Genomic DNA, 20854 nt, shown 5'->3' with positions numbered 1-20854 from the left:
TATTAATGATTTTAACAGGCTTAAAAGTGGATAAATCCCCAGGCCCAGGTGAGATGTATCCCAGGGTGCTGTGGGATGCAAGGGAGGAGATTGCAGAGGCTCTGACAATGGTTTTCAGATTTCTGACCACAGGAGAGGTGCCAGAGGACTGGAGGACAGCTAACGTGGCACCATTATTCAAGAAGGGAAGTAGGGAAAAACTGGAAAATTACAGGCCAGTGAACTTAACTTCAGCGGCAGGGAAACAATTGGAAGAAATTCTGAGGGACAGAATTCATCTCCACTTGGGGAGGCAAGGATTAATCAAGGATAGTCAGCTTGGCTTTGTCAAAGGGAGATCATGGGCGGGATTCTCAATCCTGACGCCGGGCCGGCGAATCGTCGGGATGGGCGCGAATCGCGCCATGCCGGTCCGCCGATTGTCTGGAGAGCGAAGAATCAGCGCCATTGGTCCCGAGGAAGGAGCAGTGCTCCGAACGCTAGTGATTCGAGACAAACCTGTTGGACTTTAACCTGGTGTTGTAAGACATCTTGCTCACCCCAGTCCAACGTCGGCATCTCCACATCGTGTTAAACAGTGAGGAGGAAAGCTTTAGATTACAGGATGATACAGGCGGGCTGGTTAGATGGGCGGAACATTGACAAATGGTATTTCAACCTGAAAAGTGTGAGGTAATGCATTTTGGGAGGACTGACAAGACAAGGGAACATACAATGAATAGTGGAATACTTGGAAGTGCAGAGGATCAGAGGGGCCTCGGTTTGCACGTTCATAGATCCCTGAAGACAGCACGACCGGTCGATATGGTGATTAAGAAGGCATATGGGATACTTTCCTTTATTAACCGAGGCATAGATTCTAAGAACACGGAGGTTATGATGGAGCTGTTTAAAATGCTGGTTAAGCCACAACTGGAGTACTGTGTGCAGTTCTGGTCGCCACACTATTTTCTTCTTCTTGGCCAGTTCCTCAATGTCAAGGAGGACTTGCTTCCACCCAGGGGATGTGGCTAAATAGTCCGGTCCTGGATCCGTAGACTCTGCCACAGGTGTGGCAGGTGGGGTTTGATGAGCTGGGTGGGTGGGACGCTCTGGATTCTGCGTTCCCCTTCCACTGTTTACCCTTGGCCTCCGCGTGCTCCATCCTGTGAGGCTCGAGGTGATTGGCTCCTTCACGGATGCTGTGTCTCCAGTTTGTCCGTTCTGAGGCAAGTGATTCCCATGTGTCGATGGGGATATTGTATTTATTTAGGGAGGCTTTCGGAGTGTCCTTGCAACGTATCCTCTGCCCTCCTAGTGATTGCTTTCCATTCCGGAGCTCGGAGTAGAGCCCTTGTTTCGGGAGTCCTGTGTCGGACACGCGGGCAATGTGGCCCACCCATCGCCACACTGAAAGAAGGGATTGGACTAGAGAGGGTGCAGAGGAGATTCACCAGGATGTTGCCTAGGCTGGGGCATTTCAGCCACCATGAGAGACTGGATAGACTGGGAATACACAAGGGGTTAATGTAAATACACATAGATGAGCTAGACACTAGAGGGAGCACCAGAGACATCACACACGCACAATCAACCAATAGATCAGTTAGATAGGACACGACCAATGGGCATTCACGATACACACAGAGGTGACACGACCACAGGAGGGCATTACACCAACCCGTATATAAAGGACACCATACACATGATCTGCCTCTTTCCAGTGGAGACAGTCAGTGAGTAGAGACACAGGGTTGATTTGATATCACTCCCACCACATGGATTGTATCAGTCTGGTTAGTCAGTCTGAGCAGCTATAGTAGAATTAACAGTAGTGTCGAACCCAAGTTATAGAAGTGTATATAGTTTAATAAACGCGTTGAAGTTATCTCCACGTCTTATCCTTCCTTTGTCAAGTGCACCACAAGGAAGCCGCTTATGCTACACCAAGAGCATAACAAGACAAGCTGGGGATGTTTTCCTGGGAGCAGAGAAGGTTGAGGAGGGACCTGATTGAGGTGTATAAAATGATGAAGGGCATAGATAGGTTGGTTAGGAAGGAACTTTCCCCTTAGCGGAGGGGTCAATAACCAGGGGGGGGCATTGATTTAAGGTAATAGGGCAGGAGGTTTATAGGCAATGTGAGGAAAACCTTTTTGCCCAGAGGGTGTTGGAAATCTGGAACTCACTGTCTGAAAGGGTGATAGAGGCAGGAACCCTCACAGCAGTTAGAAAGTATTTAGGGGAGCATGTGAGCTGCCGTAGCAGACAAATCTACGGACTATGTGCTGGAAAATAGGGATGACACTAAATAGGTGCTTGATGGGTGTGTAAGTCACGATGGGCGGAAGGGCCTCCTTCCGTGCTGTACAAACTCTCTGACTCTAAAGTGAAGAATTTTCTTTAATTTTTAGGATATGCACCCCGCCCACTCCCTCCCCCTACACAAAAACAGCCTGCCATCCTTTTTCTCCACTGAGGGGGCAATTTCATTTATTCAATTAACGGGCACCAAAATTCTTCTGGTGCCAACCCCGGCGATGTTGCGAGGATTGTGTACGCAAGTGGACTCCAGTGCGAGCTGGCTGAAGCTTGCAGGGCCGAGGGCACGTTGTTTCGGAGCAAAACAAATAATCATTAATTCGTCCATGGTGATGCACGATCAATCACTACTGAAGCGGGATTGTAGTCCAATTGAAGGCTTTAATGAACAAGTAGTTACCCCAGCAGCTCCGGTACAGAATGACTGCTGTGGGTGAAACACAGACTCTTATGCTCCGCCTGCTGGGCGGAACCAGCAGGCAGGTTCTACCACTCATACTACAGTATAAGGTACATCCCACCTAGGTACCGCGATACCCCTAAGATAGCCTACCACACATGCCAAGGCTGGAATTTATTGCCCGTTCTCTCGTTGCCCTTGAGGAGACGGTGGTGAGCCATCGCTGTGAACTGCTCCAGCCCATGTGAAGTGCTGTTAATGGTTGTAAATTCCAGGATTTTGACGCAGAGCTGACGACAGGGCAGCAATGTGCGTACAGGTCAGGAAGGACTCAGAGGTGCTGATACGTCTGCTGCCCTTCACCCTCTGGGTGGCAGGTTGGTGGACACAACCCCCATCCTTTGCCTGCCCCTTGTGGCTGACATACCGATTGTCCAAGACTTCTCCAGGACCAGCGATCTTCCACCATTTAATGAGGTTTCAAAAAAAAAAAAAAAAAAAAATTATTTGAAGAGGCCCAGATCAATTCCTTGACTTGGATGCCATTGGTGGGACGGGTATTTTCCCTTAAAACCAGGAATTATGAACTCACTTGGATTACTGACCTCTGCACATATACTAGGTCCTGATTGAGCCCAGCTTGAAGGTACACCTGAAGCAAAGTGACAGCGTGATTTGCTTTGGTGCTGTGGTGTGGGGAAAACCGTGGAGATCTTGGAAAGATAGGAATGGATTTGGGAGGCAAGATTAATTAAAAATTAAACTTAAACAATTGAAAACGTTAACAGCCCATCTTTTGGATAAAACCAGGTGCTGGAGGCTGGCAATGATTTCAGAGCCAACAAAACCTTGTCCTGACCAGCATTCCCTGGCACATTGGTGGTTTGGTTAGGAATATTGAGATGATGCAAGCTGTTGGATCCAGGAAACAGAGACACGGAGAGGCACAGGTGCAGCCATAGACAAAAGGTTTTGCGCTACCCACCTCTAACTTCATTATTGTCAAGTGATTATTACAATGGTTGTGTGCATATCCTTTCAGTAGGATTGTGTTTGAGTGTGTCGTTCATTGTCGACTGGAATGGAACATTGGAAAGAATTGTATTGCCAAGCAACAGTGTTTTGACCTTCTCTCTCGCCCAGTGGTCATGTGAAAAGCGTGATACAAATGTTAAGACTTCCGTTTTCCTTTAATGGTCTGGTCAGCCTCGCAGGCCTGGGGGCATCAGTGTCTCATTGGCACCGATTTGACTAAATTAGAATTGGCTTTGAGTGATCAGAATATAAATGCTGAGAAAAAACTGCATTTCGAAAACAGAGCAACACGGAAAATTGCAACATGTAAGCCACCACCGTTTCAGCCCTTCTTTGCACAGTGTAAAAATGCGAACTTTAATAAAAATGTTGAAAACAAAACACCGAAAATTGGACTTTTAAAGGGTCAGATTACGAGGGGTCTTAGGAAGAATTGAAAAATGTGAACTGGAGCACTCTATTGATTAGGAGCATCGAATGAACATTTTTGTATGTTTTTGATAAAAATTCTGTTTGGCTCAAAGAGCGACATGGTCACTAAGGTCGACTAGGAATGTCAGGGATGACTCCGCAATCTGGCACTCCCTAGGAAGTCTGTTTAAAAAAAAACCCACTAGTCTGCCAATTTTCCAGGATGTGCCTCTACAAGTACTTCTTCCCGCTGGGAACTCTGCATCATGATGGAATCACTCTAAGGAAGGATCAGCAATAGGGATTTGAAGCAGATTTTAAAAATATATAGACGTTTGGCAGGAGAACAGGGTGAATTAAAAAAGGCAAGCGGAGTTGGGGAATCCAAGAGGGCAGAGGGGAGGCGGTTTGGCAGGGGAACATGTTGAAATACTAATGATAATCTTTATTAGTGTCACAAGTAGGCTTACATTAATGCTGCAATTAAGTTACTGTGAAAAGCCCCTCGTCGCCACATTCCGGCGCCTATTCGGGTACACTTGAGGGAGAATTCAGAATGTACAATTCACCTGACAAGCACGTCTTTCGGGACTTGTGAGAGGAAACTGGAGCACCCGGAGGAAACCCCACGCAGACACGGGGAGAACATGCAGACTCCACACAGACAGTGACCCAAGCAGGAATCAGACCCGGGTCCCTGGTGCTGTGAAGCAACAGTGCTAACCACTGTGCTACCATGCCTCCCAATACTTGAAGTGGAGATGCCGGCGTTGGACTGGGATGGCCGCAGTATGAAGTCTTACAACACCAGGTTAAAATCCAACAGGTTTATTTGGAATCACTAGCTTTCGGAGCGCCACTCCTTCATCGGGTGAGTGATGGAGCTGCGCTCAGAAAGCTAGTGATTCCAAATAAATCTGTTGGACTTTGACCTGGTGTTGTAAGACTTCTTACTGTGCCCAATACTTGCACAGTGGAACAAAAACTCTAAGGTACTGATCAAATTAAAATAATCGCTCAGATGAAGAATATCAAATAAATGCTCCCAAAAACGTGCCTTAAATATGATCTCAGAAGACCACCCGATACTACCACAGTGTACACACTTTGCTTTTCTGACTGTGAGAGTGTTACATAAGAGTTGGCAACGAGGAACAATTTTATGTCCTTTGGGAACTGCTCTGGTTCTGCCCAAACTCATTTCACAAACATTCCTGGTATGATTTCGCACCTGCCGCATGTACCTTATCAGGTTCAACGCTGCCTGTTAGTCCCACATGTCATCTTGGTGCCTTCCTATCATGGGATTAGTCTCATCTACCCACATGGGTCATCTTCGATTTTAAATCTGTTCAAATTCACATTGATTTTAACATTTAAGAGTGCCTTAACGATTTCAAAAACCTCCTGTGGGAAAATGATCAAAAAAGATGTTGAAACTTGCAGCTTGCAGACAGAAGAGATTCATACATATTTAATTCAGCTGGGCAATAACTTTGAACTTGAGCTCCAGAATTAAAAGGTCAGATAGTGTTGAGTTTGCCGCATCATCCAATATCAGGTTTGAAACTTAAATAGCTGGAAATTGCAGGGTTTAGTGTTACAGCTGGAAATTGTGTGCTTTTCCTTTCTTACTTTGGTGCAAGTTAAAATAAAGTTTGGAGTGGCACGGTAATTTTATACTATCAGTGTTAAGCTGGTTGGTCAACATCTTCAGTTGGGATCATTAGAACATCAGAAAGAGGAGCTGGAACCTGCTCCAGAATGGCCCCTATTCCTCAAAATCATGATTTATTTTCCATTAGTTACTGCACTAAAAGCTGAGCATTAAGTTGATTTTAGGGTTGAGAATTGTGGAAGGGGTTCATCCGCTTGGTCCATTATAGGGACAGTAGGAAGTCTTACAACACTAGGTTAAAGTCCAACAGAGGAACTGCTCCGAAAGCTAGTGTTTGAAGCAAACCTGTTGGACTTGAACCTGGTGTAAGACTTCTTACTGTGCTCACCCCAGTCCAAGGCCGGCATCTCCACATTATTATAGGGACAGGAAGAGGCCATTCAGCCCCTCAGGTCCACACCACCAGTCAAGGAATCAGAGCAGATCTAGCCTAGCCCCCCCGTTGCTCAGTGCGCCTTTCACCTCCAGAAGGTTTAAAATGTTCATCGCCCCTTTAACCTTGCTCCAACCAGTGACGCCACTAAGGGCACAGAAAGATCCCACTTTGTGGTAGTCGGAGTCGCCCACCAGCGGCGCCCGGCGGACGGAGCCGGGACTGCAGCAGGCGACCGGCGATGCGAAAGTGTGCGCGCGCACCTGCCGATTGGCGGAGGGGGGCGAGGTTAAAAACGTCACGCGGGACGTGGGGGCGGGCTTATGACGTCACACGACAACGTTATGAATGTCACGTGGGGGCGGGGTTACGAACGTCAGGCGACTACGTGGGGCGGGGTTCGGTCTGTCCGCCTGACGAGCGGCGCGCGTGCGCCCTGAGAAAGGGGGCGGGGTGAACCCCTGGTCAGACGTCACCGGACGAGCGACGGTTGGGAAGTGACGGTTATTTGGCGCTTCCAGCATGGAATTCAAATTCAACTTCGCGCCGGCGGGGCCGCCCGTGGCCGGAGGGGCCGAAGGGCCGCTCCCTGAGACCGGGCGCGGGGGCGAGGACCTCAGGGAGCACAAGCTGCCCTGGGGGGAGATGGAGAGGCTGCTGGAGGAGGAGGAGGAGGAAGGGGTGCTGGTGGAGGAGGTGGAGTTGGGGGGTCCGGGGCCGGGGACCCTCCGCATCAAACACCTGGGCGCCTGGGCGGTGGAGAGAGCGCTGAGCCGGGGGGCCGAGAGCGGCCTGTCCACCGCCATCGCCTCCCACTCCGACCTGGTGCCCGGCGTCTACGAGGGCGGCCTGAAGATCTGGGAGTGCACCTTTGACCTGGCCGCCTACCTGTCCGCCGCCGAGCTGCGGGGCCGGCGGGTGCTGGACCTGGGCTGCGGGGCCGGGCTGCTGGGCATCCTGGCCCTGCGGAGGGGGGCGGCTGAGGTCCACTTCCAGGACTACAACGGGGCGGTGATCGAGGGGGTCACCCTCCCCAACGTGTCGCTGATGGAGGACGGGCAGGACGAGCTGACCCCGGATGGCGGGCAACGTCCGGGCGTCGGCGGAGGAGGTGGCGACGAGCCGCCTGGCCGGTGGAAGCAAGCCCGGGAACCACTCCCGAGACCAGGATTGCTCTCCCGCTGCCGATTCTTTTCAGGGGACTGGTCCCAGTTCGGCAAAGTCCACGGCGGCTCCTTCAAGTACGACGTGATCCTGACGTCCGAGACTCTCTACAACCCGGACTGCTATGGCGACTTGCACGACGTCCTTTCCAGCTTGCTGTCCCAGGACGGGGTGGTCTACCTGGCCACTAAAGCCCACTACTTTGGGGTGGGCGGTGGGCTCCACCTGTTCGAGAGCTTCGTGAGACAGAAGGAGGTTTTTGAGATCCAGACGGTTAAAGTGATCGATGATGGACTCCGGAGATGCATTGCAACCATGTCGTTCAGGAAGGCCAAACCCTCCTGACCGCTGACTGCAAAACCAAAGTGCTTGTCACACACCCTGAACACCCATCTTTCCAAAAGTGAAAATTGGGATTTTCCTTCAACTCAGTGAGATGCAATTCATGGGAAAATGGTTCAATGCTCGCTAAAGGTGTAAAGGATCGAAGAGTTGAACCATTTCCAAATGACTGAACTGTACACCCTGAAAGGCTATTTGTATAGCCTCACATCGTGACCAGATCTCCGTATTGATTTAGTTTTAAAAAAAATAGTTATCAAGATTATAGCCGCAAATGAAACTGTTCCAAATACTTTGAAGAGCACTTAGAATCTAAGTCTTAGACGTTGTCCTTTTGGAAGATTTTGTGTTGAATAGGTCAAGTGTCTAGACACGTGCAAAAGTAATTTAATGTGGGCACCGAAGACCATGAAAGAAGGCTTTGGGCCTTTTTGGAGCTGGAGTGAATTTTTGGACTTCTTTAGAAGGAATAATACTGCCTAGGGGCTGCCAATGTGTTGGATTTCAGTGCTAGAAATTGTGCCAAAAATGCAAATAATTTTATTTTGGAGGTCTTATCTGTTTCGGCATAAATCATGAGGCAACAATACTCTTTGTGCCTTTGGTTGTGTTCAATAAAACACCATATTGTGATTTCTTTATTTTAAGACCTGTTATTTTTATTTAATTTGCAACCATTTTTGAAGCAACTGAACTGTTTTTTTTTAAATCTTGAAGTTGGAGCAGAAACGTGCTGCATTGTGTTTGTCAATGGACAAAGAAAGGTTTTTTGTACCTCATAACATGATGCTGTGACAAGCTGTAACATTGATTCATCAAATCAGCCTTTAGATTAAGTAGTAATGACAATAATCTTTATTGTCACAAGTAGGCTTACATTAACTCTTCAAAGAAATTATGTGAAGTGCTTAACACCCAAGTATAAGGGCAGCATGGTAGCACAGTGGTTAGCATTGTTGCTTCACAGCACCCAGGTCCCAGGTTCGATTCCCAGCTTGGGTCACTGTGCAGAGACTGCATGTTCTCCCCGTGTCTGCGTGGGTTTCCTCCGGGTGCTCCGGTTTCCTTCCACAAGTCCCGAAAGACGTGCTTATAAGGTAATTTGGACATTCTGAATTCTCCCTCCTTGTACCCGAACAAGCGCCGGAGTGGCGACTTGGGGCGTTTCACAGTAACTTCATTGCAGTGTTAATGTAAGCATACTTGTGACAATAAAGATTATTATTAATATGTTTTTTGAAGAAAAAATATTCTTATTATACAGCATAATTAACTTAACATTCATCTAGGATGTGCCTGTAACTGATATTTATTGCTCATCCCTAATTAACCTTGGGTTTTCACAGTAACTTCATTACAATGTTAATGTAAGCCTACTTTTGACAATAAAGATTGTTATTATAAAGGTGGTGGTGAGTCACCTTCTTGGACACAACTGAGTGGCTTGGTAGGCCATTGAGGGGAGATGATGGTGTTGTGGTAATGTCATTGGTTTAGAAATCCAAAGACTCAGGCTCATGTTCTGGGCACATGGGTTCAAATACACCACAGCAGCTGGTTTGGAGTCACAAGTAGATCAGTCCAGGAGATTAATGTCCTAAAGGACATTGGTGAACCTGATGGCATGACAACAATGGATAATAGCTATAAGTTGCCCTGGTGGGATTTGAATCCTTGTCCCCAGAGCATTAGCATGGGCTTCTGGGTAACTAGTCCAATGGCATTAGCACTACACCCGGCAGGGCCTTTATTATGTGTAGGCACTCACGTGTGAGGCCACACCTGGAGTACTGTGTGCACTTTGGTCCCTTTACCAAAGGAAGGATATAACTTGTGTTAGAGGGAGTGCACCAAAGGTTCACTAGACTGGTTCCTGGGATGAGGGTATTATCCCACGCGGAGAGATTGAGCAGACTAACCCTGCATTTTCTGGAATTTAGAAGAATGAGAGGTTATCTAACTAAAACATGCAAATTTCTTAAGGCGCTTGACAGGGTGGATGTGAAGAAAATCTAGAATACGAGGCTCCGGTCTGAGAATAAATCATTGTTTAGAGTCCCTACAGTGGGGGACTTCCGGTTGCGGCTATGCGGAGCTAAGCCGCACGTTCGGCAGCTCCTGCCAGGAATGGACTTTTGGGCTCTTTTAAGGGCCCCCAGCGGTACTTGCTCGACGGTTCCCGACATGGTAAGGTGTCTGCAGCGGATCCCCAGTGGTCTATGGTCTTGACCAGGAGCGGGGCCAGCAGAATAGCGGTGGCAGTGCCTAAGAAAAAGCGGAGGAAGAGAATCAAGATGGCGGCTGGCGGAGGCCTCGAGGAATGGAAGCAGTGGGCTCAGGTGCAGCAGGAGATTCTCCAGCGCTGTTTTCAGGAGCTCAAAGTGGAGCTGCTGGACTTGCTGAAGGAAAAATTTGCGGATCCTGGGCCTCACGGAGGGGCTGGAAGGGTCAGACCTGGGGGCCTATGTGGTTGTCTTGTTGAACTCGCTGATGGGAGCTGGGTCCTTCCAGGGGCCCCTGGAGCTGGAGGGGGCCCACAGAATACTGGCCAGGAGGCCCAAACCGAATGAGCCACCACGGGCGGTGCTGGTGCGGTTCCACCGGCTCGTTGACCGAGAGTGTGTGCTTAGGTGGGCCAAGAAGGAGCGGAGCAGCAAGTGGGAGAACACGGTAGTGCGGATCTACTAGGACTGGAGTGCGGAGGTGGCCAAGCGGAGGGCCGGTTACAACCGGACGAAGGCGGTGCTCCACAGAAAGTGTGTAAAGTTTGGCATGTTACAGCCGGCACGTCTGTGGGGCACCTACAAGGACTGGCACTGTTATTTCGAGTCCCCGGAGGAGGCGTGGGCGTTTGTGCGGGCCGAGAAGTTGGTCTCTGACTGAGAGTCGGGGGTTTGTAAATAACTGTTAACTTTTGGTGGGAAGGGTCTTTGTTTTATGCTGTTTCATGCTGTTTTAAGCTGGTTGTGGGTTGTTTCTAGGGTGGGTGGGGTGATGTCTTTTTTTGCGGGGGCGTGGTCGGGCAGAGGGAAAGTGTGGGCTTTTCTTCTGTTTCCCGTGCTGAGGGTGGATGGGGGCTGGGTCGGAGCTGAGAAGCGTGGGCTTTTTTCCCGCGCAAGAGTGGGAGGGGGAGGCGGAGGGTCTGCTGATGGGTCTGGGGGAGGAGGAGTAGCCCCACGTTGGGAGGGGTCGGAGGTGTGGCGGGAGCTGCCGGGGTCAGCAGAAGTTAGCTGGCTCACGGGAGTGCTACGGAGGGAGTAACGCGGCTGGGAGGGGTCCTAGCCTTGGGGGGGGGGGGCGTTGGGGTGGGTACCGGGTTGCTGCAGGAAGGAGCTGGAGTCTGCAGGGGGGGCCGGGGTGGGGGTTTGCCACCGTGGGGAACGGGCTGAGCGAGGGGCGCTGGGGCGGGCAGGGGATGGGTTATGGCTAGTCGGCAGTGGAGGGGTGGAGGGGGGCAGGGAGCCCTCTGATCTGGCTGATAACTTGGAATGTGAGGGGGCTGAATGGGCCGGTCAAACGGGCCCGGGTGTTTACGCACCTGAAGGGGCTGAAGACGGACGTGGCTCTGCTCCAGGAGACGCACCTGAAGGTGGCGGACCAGGTTAGACTGAGGAAGTGCTGGGTAGGCCAGGTGTTTCATTCGGGGCTGGATGCAAAAAATCGGGGGTGGCGATTCTGGTGGGAAAAAGGGTGTCGTTTGAGGCGTCAAAGGTGGTGGCTGACAGTGGAGGGAGGTATGTGATGGTGAGCGGCAAGTTACAAGGGGAGCGGGTGGTGCTGGTGAATGTCTATGCCCCAAATTGGGACGATGCGGGTTTTATGCGGCGTATGCTGGGCCGCATTCCGGATCTAGAGACGGGGGGCCTGATACTGGGGGGGGGGGACAGGACTTTAACACAGTGCTGGGTCCCCCATTGGATCGATCCATGTCCAAGACGGGCAGGAGGCCTGTGGCGGCTAAGGTGTTGAGGGGGTTTATGAACCAGATGGGAGGGGTGGATCCTTGGAGGTTCGCGAGGCCGAGGGCCAGGGAGTATTCATTTTTTCCCCACGTGCATAAAGCCTATTCCCGGATCGATTTTTTTTTTTGTCCTGAGCAGGGGGCTGATTTCGAGGGTGAAGGATGTCGAGTATTCGGCCATAGTCATTTTGGACCATGCCCCGCACTGGGTAGACCTTGAGCTGGGGGAGGAGAGGGACCAGCGCCCGCTCTGGCGCCTGGTGGTGGGACTGCTGGCGGATGAGAAGGTGGGTGGGCGGGCGGGTTCGGGGGTGTATCAAGAGATACTTAGAGGCCAACGATATTGGGGAGGTCTGGGTGGGGACGGTTTGGGAGGCATTGAAGGCGGTGATTAGAGGGGAGTTGATTTCCATCCGAGCCCATAGGGAGAGGGGAAAGCAAAGAGAGAGGAGAGGTTGGTGGGGGAGATGGTGAGGGTGGATAGGAGATATGCGGAGGCTCCGGAGGAGGGATTGTTGGGGGAGCGACGTAACCTGCAGGCCAAGTTCGACTTGCTGACCACCGGAAAGGCGGAAGCTCAGTGGAGGAAGGCACAGGGACCGGTGTGCGAATATGGGGAGAAGGCAAGTAGGATGCTGGCGCATCAGCTGCGTAAACGAGACGCGGCCAGGGAGATTGGTGGAGTGACGGATAGGGAAGGCAATGTGGTGCGAAGGGGGGTGGACATTAATGGGGTCTTCAGGGACTTTTATGGGGAACTGTACCGGTCCGAGCCCCCGGTGGAGGGGGGTGGGGGGGGGGGGAATGGGACGCTTCTTGGATAGGCTGAGATTTCCGAAGGTGGAGGAGGGACAGGTGGAGGGGCTGGGGGCGCTGATTGAGCTAGAGGAGCTGGTCAAAGGGATAGGCAGCATGCAGTCGGGGAAGGCGCCGGGGCTGGATGGGTTTCCGGTTGAATTTTATAAAATGTATGCAGACTTGTTGGGCCCCCTGTTGGTTAGGACCTTTAATGAGGCAAGGGGGGGGGGGGGCGGCTTTGCCTCCGACCATGTCATGGGCGCTCATTTCCTTGAATCTTAAACCGGACAAGGACCCCTACAGTGTGGATCATATAGGCCGATCTCGTTGTTAAGTGTGGATGCCATGCTGTTGGCGAAGATCATGGCCACAAGGATAGAGGACTGTGTGCCGGGGGTCATTCATGGGGACCAGACAGGGTTTGTGAAGGGAAGGCAGCTGAACACCAATATACGTAGGCTTCTGAATGTTATAATGATGCCGGCTGTAGAAGGGGAGGCGGAGATAGTGGTAGCATTGGACGCGGAGAAGGCCTTTGATAGGGTTGAGTGGGGGTACTTGTGGGAAGTGCTGGTAAGGTTTGGGTTCGGGGAGGGGTTTGTCAGTTGGGTGAGGCTGCTATATGAGGCCCCGATGGCAAGCGTAGCCACGAATAGGAGGAGATCGAAGTACTTTCGGTTGTACCGGGGGACGAGGCAGGGGTGTCCCCTGTCCCCTTTGCTCTTTGCGTTGGCAATTGAGTCCATGGCATTGTGGGAGTCGAGGAATTGGAGGGGTCTGGTGCGGGGTGGGGAGGATCACCAGGTGTCATTATACGCAGATGACTTGTTGCTTTATGTGGCGGACCCAGTGGGGGGAATGCCGGAGGTGATGCAGATCCTTAGGGAATTTGGGGGCTTTTCTGGGTACAAGCTCAACCTGGGTAAGAGTGAGCTGTTCGTCGTGCACCCGGGGAATCAAGAGGAGGGGATTGGTAGGCTCCCGCTGAAAAGGGCGGGGAGGAGCTTTCGGTACCTGGGAGTCCAGGTGGCTAGCAGCTGGGGGGCCCTTCACAAGCTTAACCTCACTAGGCTGGTGGAGCAAAATGGAGGAGGAGTTCAAAAGATGGGACATGTTGCCGCTGTCGCTGGCGGGCAGGGTGCAGTCCGTCAAGATGACGGTGCTCCCAAGGTTTTTGTTCCTGTTCCAGTGCCTCCCCATCCTTATCCCGAAGGCCTTTTTTAGGAGGGTCAATAGGAGTATTACGGGATTTGTATGGGCGCATGGGTCTCCGAGGGTGAGAAGGGTGTTTTTGGAGTGGGGCAGGGATAAGGGCTGGCGTTGCCCAACCTCTGTGGGTACTACTGGGCTGCCAACGCAGTGATGGTGCGTAAGTGGGTAATGAACGTGGCAGGGGCAGCATGGAAGAGGATGGAGATGGCGTCCTGCGTGGACACGACCCTGGAGGTGCTGGTAACGGCGTCGTTGCCGCTCCCTCCAACGAGGTATACCACGAGCCCGGTGGTGGCGGTTACCCTCAAAATTTGGGGGCAATGGAGACGGCATAGGGGGAGGTGGGGGGCTCGATGGAGTCTCCGATACGGGGGAACCACCGGTTTGTTCCAGGGAGCATTGATGATGGGTTTCTGGGCTGGCACAGGGTAGGTTTTATGTTGAGGGACCTGTTTGTGGATGGGAGGTTCGCGAGCCTGGTTGAGTTAGAGGGGAGGTTTGGGCTCTCCCCGGGGAACATGTTTAGGTACATGCAGGTTAGGGCATTTGCCAGGCGGCAGGTGGAGGGGTTCCCTCTGCTGCCCCCACGTGGGGTACGGGACAGGTGTGGGTTGGAGGGGGGAGGATTTCGGATGTGTACCATGTCATGCAGGAGGTGGATGAGGCCTCGGTGGAGGAGCTGAAGGGTAAATGGGAGGAGGAGCTGGGTGAGGAGATTGAGGAGGGGACGTGGGCGGATGCCCTGGAAAGAGTGAATTCGTCCTCTTCCTGTGCGAGGCTTAGCCTCATACAGTTCAAGGTGCTGCACAGGGCCCACATGACTGGGACGAGGATGAGTAGGTTTTTCGGGGGCGAAGACAGGTGTGCTAGGTGCTCGGGGAGCCCAGCGAACCACGCCCATATGTTCTGGGCATGCTGGGGGAGTTTTGGAAGGGGGTAGCAAGGACGGTGTCGAGGGTGGTAGGATCCAGGGTCAAGCCAGGCTGGGGACTCGCAATTTTTGGGGTTGCAGTGGAGCCGGGAGTGCAGGAGGCGAAAGAGGCCGGGGTTCTGGCTTTTGCGTCCCTAGTAGCCCGGCAGAGTTTCTTGCTTCAATGGAAGGATGCGAGGCCCCCAAGCGTGGAGGCCTGGATCAATGATATGGTGGGGTTCATCAAATTGGAGAAAGTGTGTTTTTCTTTTTGCTGTTGTTAATATTGTTTTCTTGTTATTTTCTGTTTTGGATATGTTTTTGAAAATCTTAATAAAAATTATTAAAAAAAAAGAATCCCTACAGTGAAGAAGGAGCCATTTGGCCTATTGAGTCTTCACCGACCCTCTGAAAGAGTATTCCACCCAAGCTCACTTCCCCACTCTACCAATAACCCTTAACTTAACCTACACGTCTTTTTTGAACACTAAGGGGCAATTTGGCATAGCCACTCCACCTAACCTGCACATCTTTGAACTGTGGGAGGAAACTGGAGCACCCGGAGGAAACCCACGCAGACACGGGGAGAACGTGCAAACTCCACACAGACAGTGAACCAAGGCTGGAATTGAACTTCGGTCCCTGGAGCTGTGGGGCAGCAGTGCTAACCACTGTGCCACCGAGATGAGCAGAAATTTTCTTCACTCAAAGGATTGGAAATATTTGAGATTTACTGACCCAGAGAGCTGTGGATGGTCAGTTGTTGAGTATATTCAACAGATGTTCTTCACCTTTTAGCAAGGCGACATTACTTGAATTGCACAGAAACCTATCACAATGTTTCAGAATCGAGAAAGACACAGGGATGTTCATTTCATTTCATCTCCGGCGACCAGACTGGATTTAGGTAAATCCAAAAAACATAATGAAACTGATATTTGGAGATGCCAAGCATGCACAGGATTACTGCTGGAATGCTAGCAAGTCAAAGTCCTTCCTGCTACCTGTCTGCTCTAAATCAATCTTGAATATTAGAGCATTATTTGGAAGAATCCCTCTCTTAGTGGGTGTTGGATTATAGAGTTTACTGTTGTCAGTTGATTAGCATACAAACTTTCATCAACAGGATTGTAATCTTGAAGCCACTCGGGTGAAAAAGCCACAACTTACACCTTGTACAATAGGAGCACACAAGGTCCATTGGTTGCTGGAACATTTGAGTTGCTGCTATCTCTCCAACGTCCATCAGCCCTCGTAACGTGCTGCATTTTTGTCATCTCAGGCTCCTGTTAGCTGCAGTGGCAGCGTACACGTGGGAAGTGTACTGAGTCTGTCGCATTACTAGTTGAGGTCGTTGGGTAGGGTGGCGTCTACTGGCCTTCACATTGGATGGGCCTTCCTCAATTGTCTTGTCCGTGTTGCTTGAGCTCCCATAGCAGCCAGAGCACACATGTCGAATTTGGAGTGGAGCACTAACACACATCCCCTGTTCGCTACGAGAAAAGGGTCAGTCATGAAGCCTACTTCAACCATGTCTGAAGCAGCCAGGCTTTGATTTGATTTTGATTTGATTTATTGTCACATGTACCGAAGTACAGTGAAAAGTATTTTTCTGCGGCCGAGGGAACATACGCAGTACGTACATAGACAAAAAGGATAATCGACAGAGAACATTGACAAATGGCACATCGACAAACAGTGATTGGTTACAGTGCGGAACAAGGGGCCAATCAAAGCAAATACATGAGCAAGAGCAGCATAGGAGCTTCACACCAGCATCTCTCAAAGCTCTGCTGGTACAGATTGTCACCAGTACTGTTGTTAGCCCTTGGAGTGTGATTAAGTGCTGTTCTTTTTAAAAAAAAAACTCAATTCCCTCTTCTTGCTTAGTGGGTCTTGTGGGCAGTGAGTAGTCCCAGCCTCTGAGCCAGATGCTCCAGGTTCGAGTCCCACTCCAGAATTTGATGGCCAAGGAACTTGTCTTCATAACTCAGCTGAACAGATTGAATATCGATCTGCAAATCTCTAATATGCACCAATGGTAGAAGGGGGAGAAACTCCCGGTCAGCCATGCCTGATGTGGAGCAACGCCTCTCTAGCTAAAGCCTTTGGCATCAGGCTGGTGAACTGTTCCAGGGAAAAGAAGCGACAGAAACAGAGCTGGGTATGTGTTTCATCTTCGTCGTGTCTTGAGATGCAAGAAACCTGTCTTCTTACCACTGAGAGGCACCAGGAGCCAGACATCTAGATGTCTCATTTTTAAAAACCGATTATGGGACAATAACGAACACACATATACTGCAGTCATAGAACCATATAATTTACAGTGCAGAAGGAGGCCATTCGGTCCAACAAGCTCTATGGATGTCCTTAGTTCTGTGGATAATCCATACTCTATGGATATCCTTAGTTCCTAGGGGCTGGTGTACTTGCTTCAGCTATACACATGGCATTTACACAGGCAAGTATATAACGGGGCAGAGGAACAAATGCCACTGGTTCATCTTGATGATTTTAATTGGCATTGACTTACCTTTGCACTTAATACAATATAGCAAAATTCATTAAAAGGCATGACCAAACGATATACTTCACTGCAAGGAGATTTGACAACGATGTTGAACCCCATGAGAGGGCTGGACAGAGTAGGTAGGGACAACCTGTTCCCCCTCATCGAGAATAAGAGGGCATTGATTTAAGGTTATTTGCAAAAGAAGCAAAAGTGATGTGAGAAAAAACCTTTTCACGCCAAGTAAATTGGGTCTGGATTGCACTGCCAGAAAGGCTGACATCATAACCTGCTCACATAACTCCATCTTCTACTTATGATGCGCCAAGTATCTCTTTGCAAGTCTACTAGGAAATAAATATTCCCCGTGCGTTTTAATCACCATAACTGAATGCAGCACAAAGTATGCAACCATGTATTATATCCTCTTCACTGTTGGCAGCCTCAGACCTCGACTGTACTCATAGGACAGCATCGCCCATTCCCACGACGTTTGCCACCAAGATAAAACAAAGGCAGCAGATGCATGGGAATACCTGCAAGTTCCCGGTTGCACAGTGGTTAGCACTGTTGCCTCATAGCGCCAGGGTGCCAGGATCGATTCCTGGCTTGGGTCACTGTCTGTGCGGAGTCTGCACGTTCTCCCCGTGTCTGCGTGGGTTTCCTCTGGGCGCTCTGGTTTCTTCCCACAAGTCCTGATAGACGTGCTTATTATGAGAATTGGACATTCTGAATTCTCCCTCTGTGTACCCAACCAGGCGCCGGAATGTGGCAACTAAGGGAATTTCACAGTAACTTCATTGCACTGTTAATGTAAGCCTACTTGTGACACTAATAAAGATTATTATTAAGCTCCCCATCAAGTCACACACCATGCCTATTTGGAAGTACATCACCGTACCTTCCTGATAAACTCTTCCTACACCATGTGGACTGCAGTAGTACAAGAAGGCAGCTCGAGGATAATTAAAAAAAAAAATTTAGAGTACCCAATTATTTTTCTGCCAATTAAGGGGCAATTTAGCGTGGCCAATCTACCTAACCTGCACATCTTTGGGTTGTGGGGGTGAAACCCACGCCGAAATGGGGAGAATGTGCAAACTCCACACGGACAGTGACCCAGGGTCGGGATTCGAACCCGGGCCCTCAGCGCCGCAGTCCCAGTGCTAATCACTGTGCCACATGCTGCCCTAGCTCGAGGATAATTGGGGTTGGAAATAAAAATGCCAACTGAGCTAACCAAGTCCCTGTACCGTGAAAGGATAAAAAAAATGTAACTCAGAATTGGGTTTGTTCTTTTCTGCAACGGCTGGGCATTTCAAAGGTTGAGTTCACTGTCAATCCCATATCAACCTCACAGCTGCTTCAACTTGCATTGATTGAGTAAATGTCTCACTTTATCCCCCCTGCCATAAACAACATTTTCTAGTTTCCCATTCCGACGTCCATCGACCGTACCTCTGCTCACTTGAAAACTTTGTTGAATCATTCTAGTTCCTTATCTACTTTGTTAGACCAGACTGTTGCCTCCTTTGGCCCCAGTTTCGTTTCACCTGCAAATTTGACAACTGCCATGATGTGAGTCAAATCCAGATCATTCAAATAGATTGGAAACAGTAGAAACCCTGGTACCAATTAGACTGTCAGGGAGCTCAGACCAGCTCCCCAAGCTGCCATCGTGAAATAAGAGCTGCAGTAAATGTGTCAATTTGCTGTAATTTATAGGTCCAGCCCAAGTATGGTTAACAGCGGAACATTTTTCAATGCAGCTGCTAATTAAAGTTGCTTCTTGCTGAGACGTGAAGAGCTGGCCTTATTTGAGGGTTTTATCCAGAAATGTAATGTTGTTTGTGTTTGCACTTAATGCCAACGGGCATTGGTGTCAAAGGTTGATGGGATGCAGTCCTATACCCCAGTCATCAAGAATGAAAAGTAATAACCCAGATGGCAAGGATGTTCTGCCCTTGGGCGGGCCATTATTTATGCCCCAGCCGGCACCTTCGTCTCCTCCAGTTCCCTGCCCCAAGGTAGGTCCAACCCACAGGGCTGCAATCTCCTCCATGGGCCAGGTAAGGAGATAGGTCCTGAATCCAGGCTTGCTGGGAGCAGGGATTGAACCCTGGGCAGTTGGCATCAATCTGATCCACAGAAGTGTGCTGTGCATGGATTTTGCTGAGTTAACATTGGTTGCTGCGTTTCTCTACATTGCAACAGCAACTGCACTTTGCTTCATTAACTTTAGCATGGACATCCTGAAGTGCTGTATAGATGCCATCCTTTTTGAAAAATAAATTTAGAGTACCCAATTCTTTTTTCCAGTGAAGGGGCAATTTAGCGTGGCCACTTCACCTACCCTGCACACCTTTGGGTTGTGGGGGTGAGACCCACGCAGTCACGGGGAGAAGGTGCAAACCCCACACGGACAGTGACCCGGGGCCGGGATCGAATCCGGGTCCTCGGTGCCGTAAGGCAGCAGTGCTAACCACTGCGCCACCGCGCTGCCCATGCCAGTTGTTTCGGATTTAGACTTTTCACAATGTCCAAACTGAATTGAATAGTCACTTCAGAGTTACCTATCATTACCTCAGTTTGCTGGAGAGCTGATGTGTGATGTGGAGCGAGGCCAGCAGCGTGGGTCCACTTCCTGTACCGGCTGAGGTTATTCATGAAGGCCCCGCCTTCTCAACCTTGCCCCTCGCCTGAGGTTTGACCCTCAGGTTAAATCACCACCAGTCGGCTCTCAAAGGGGCGAGCAGACTATGGCCCTCTGGGACTGTAGCGACATTTACATTTTTACCTATAGGCAGAAATTAATAATAGGAACGAGGTTATTTTTAGAATTTGACACCCAGGATGTTGAATTCGGAAATCCAAGTGATTGTATAATTTCTTTCAGGGTTGAATACCTCCAAACATTTTGAACAATGAACAAAAATAATTGTCCTAAATAGAAAAGAACTGCTATGTCCATTCTATTTCACTGTGGGGGTGCAGCACTGACGTCCAAAATGTAGTAAGTTGTATTTTAATAGACTCAAGTTTCCCCCACCAGTTATAGGCTGGCACGGTGGCACAGTAGTTAGCACTACTGCCTCACAGTGCCAGGGGCCCAGGTTGAATTCCGGCCTCGGGTGACTGTGTGGAGTTTGCACTTTCTCCCCGTGTCTGCGTGGGTTTCCTCCCGGTTCTTCTCACATTCCAAAGATGCGCAAGTTAGGTGGATCAACCATGATAAAATTCCCATTAGTGTCCAAAGGCTATGTATGGTTACAGGGATAGGGCGGGGGAGTGGACCTAGATAAGGTGCTTTTATAGAGGCTTGGTGCAGACTCGATGGGCCAAATGACCTCCTTCTGCACTGTTGGGATTCTAGGATTATAGAAATAGCTGATGAAGGCTTGCATCTAGCTCTCTAATTCACCGATGTTTAATACCACAGCAACCTACACAGGGTAAAAATTAAAAAACCATTGGGAGGCTTTGATTATCAGCAACTTTTATCAGCAGAGCTCCACAGTGGGCAGCACGGTAGCACAGTGGTTAGCACAGTTGCTTCACAGCTCCACAGTCCCCGGTTCGATTACTGGCTTGGGTCACTGTGCGGAGTCTGCACGTTCTCCCCGTGTGTGCATGGGTTTCCTCCGGGTGCTCCGGTTTCCTCCCACAGACCAAAGATGTGCAGGTTAGGTGGACTGGCCGTGCCAAATTGCCCCTTAGTGTCTAAAAGGTGGGACTGGGTCACGGAAATTGGGTGGAGGGA

General features: G+C 50.1%; 1 protein-coding gene and 1 long non-coding RNA gene across 2 annotated transcripts in view; both read left to right on the top strand.

Moving 5' to 3' along the window:
• The window catches only part of LOC119977645, a 48584-nt gene that overhangs the window by 8380 nt on the left and 19350 nt on the right, over positions 1 to 20854 (top strand). The gene's annotated exons all lie outside the window — the stretch shown is intronic.
• Positions 6656 to 8351, top strand: mettl18 (methyltransferase like 18). Its single transcript, XM_038818804.1, has one exon. It carries the CDS (start codon positions 6721 to 6723, stop codon positions 7705 to 7707), a length of 987 nt encoding a protein of 328 aa, XP_038674732.1. The 5' UTR covers positions 6656 to 6720; the 3' UTR covers positions 7708 to 8351.

This window comes from Scyliorhinus canicula, chromosome 14 (genome assembly GCF_902713615.1).
Source record: "Scyliorhinus canicula chromosome 14, sScyCan1.1, whole genome shotgun sequence".
NCBI classification, from domain to species: domain Eukaryota; kingdom Metazoa; phylum Chordata; class Chondrichthyes; order Carcharhiniformes; family Scyliorhinidae; genus Scyliorhinus; species Scyliorhinus canicula.
Note: the sequence above shows the minus strand (reverse complement) of the source record. Positions and strands in the feature narration are given on the sequence as shown.

Bases quoted from the DNA above. Each gene is read 5' to 3' on its own strand.
- mettl18 (XM_038818804.1), top strand. From the start codon at position 6,721: ATGGAATTCAAATTCAACTTCGCGCCGGCGGGGCCGCCCGTGGCCGGA.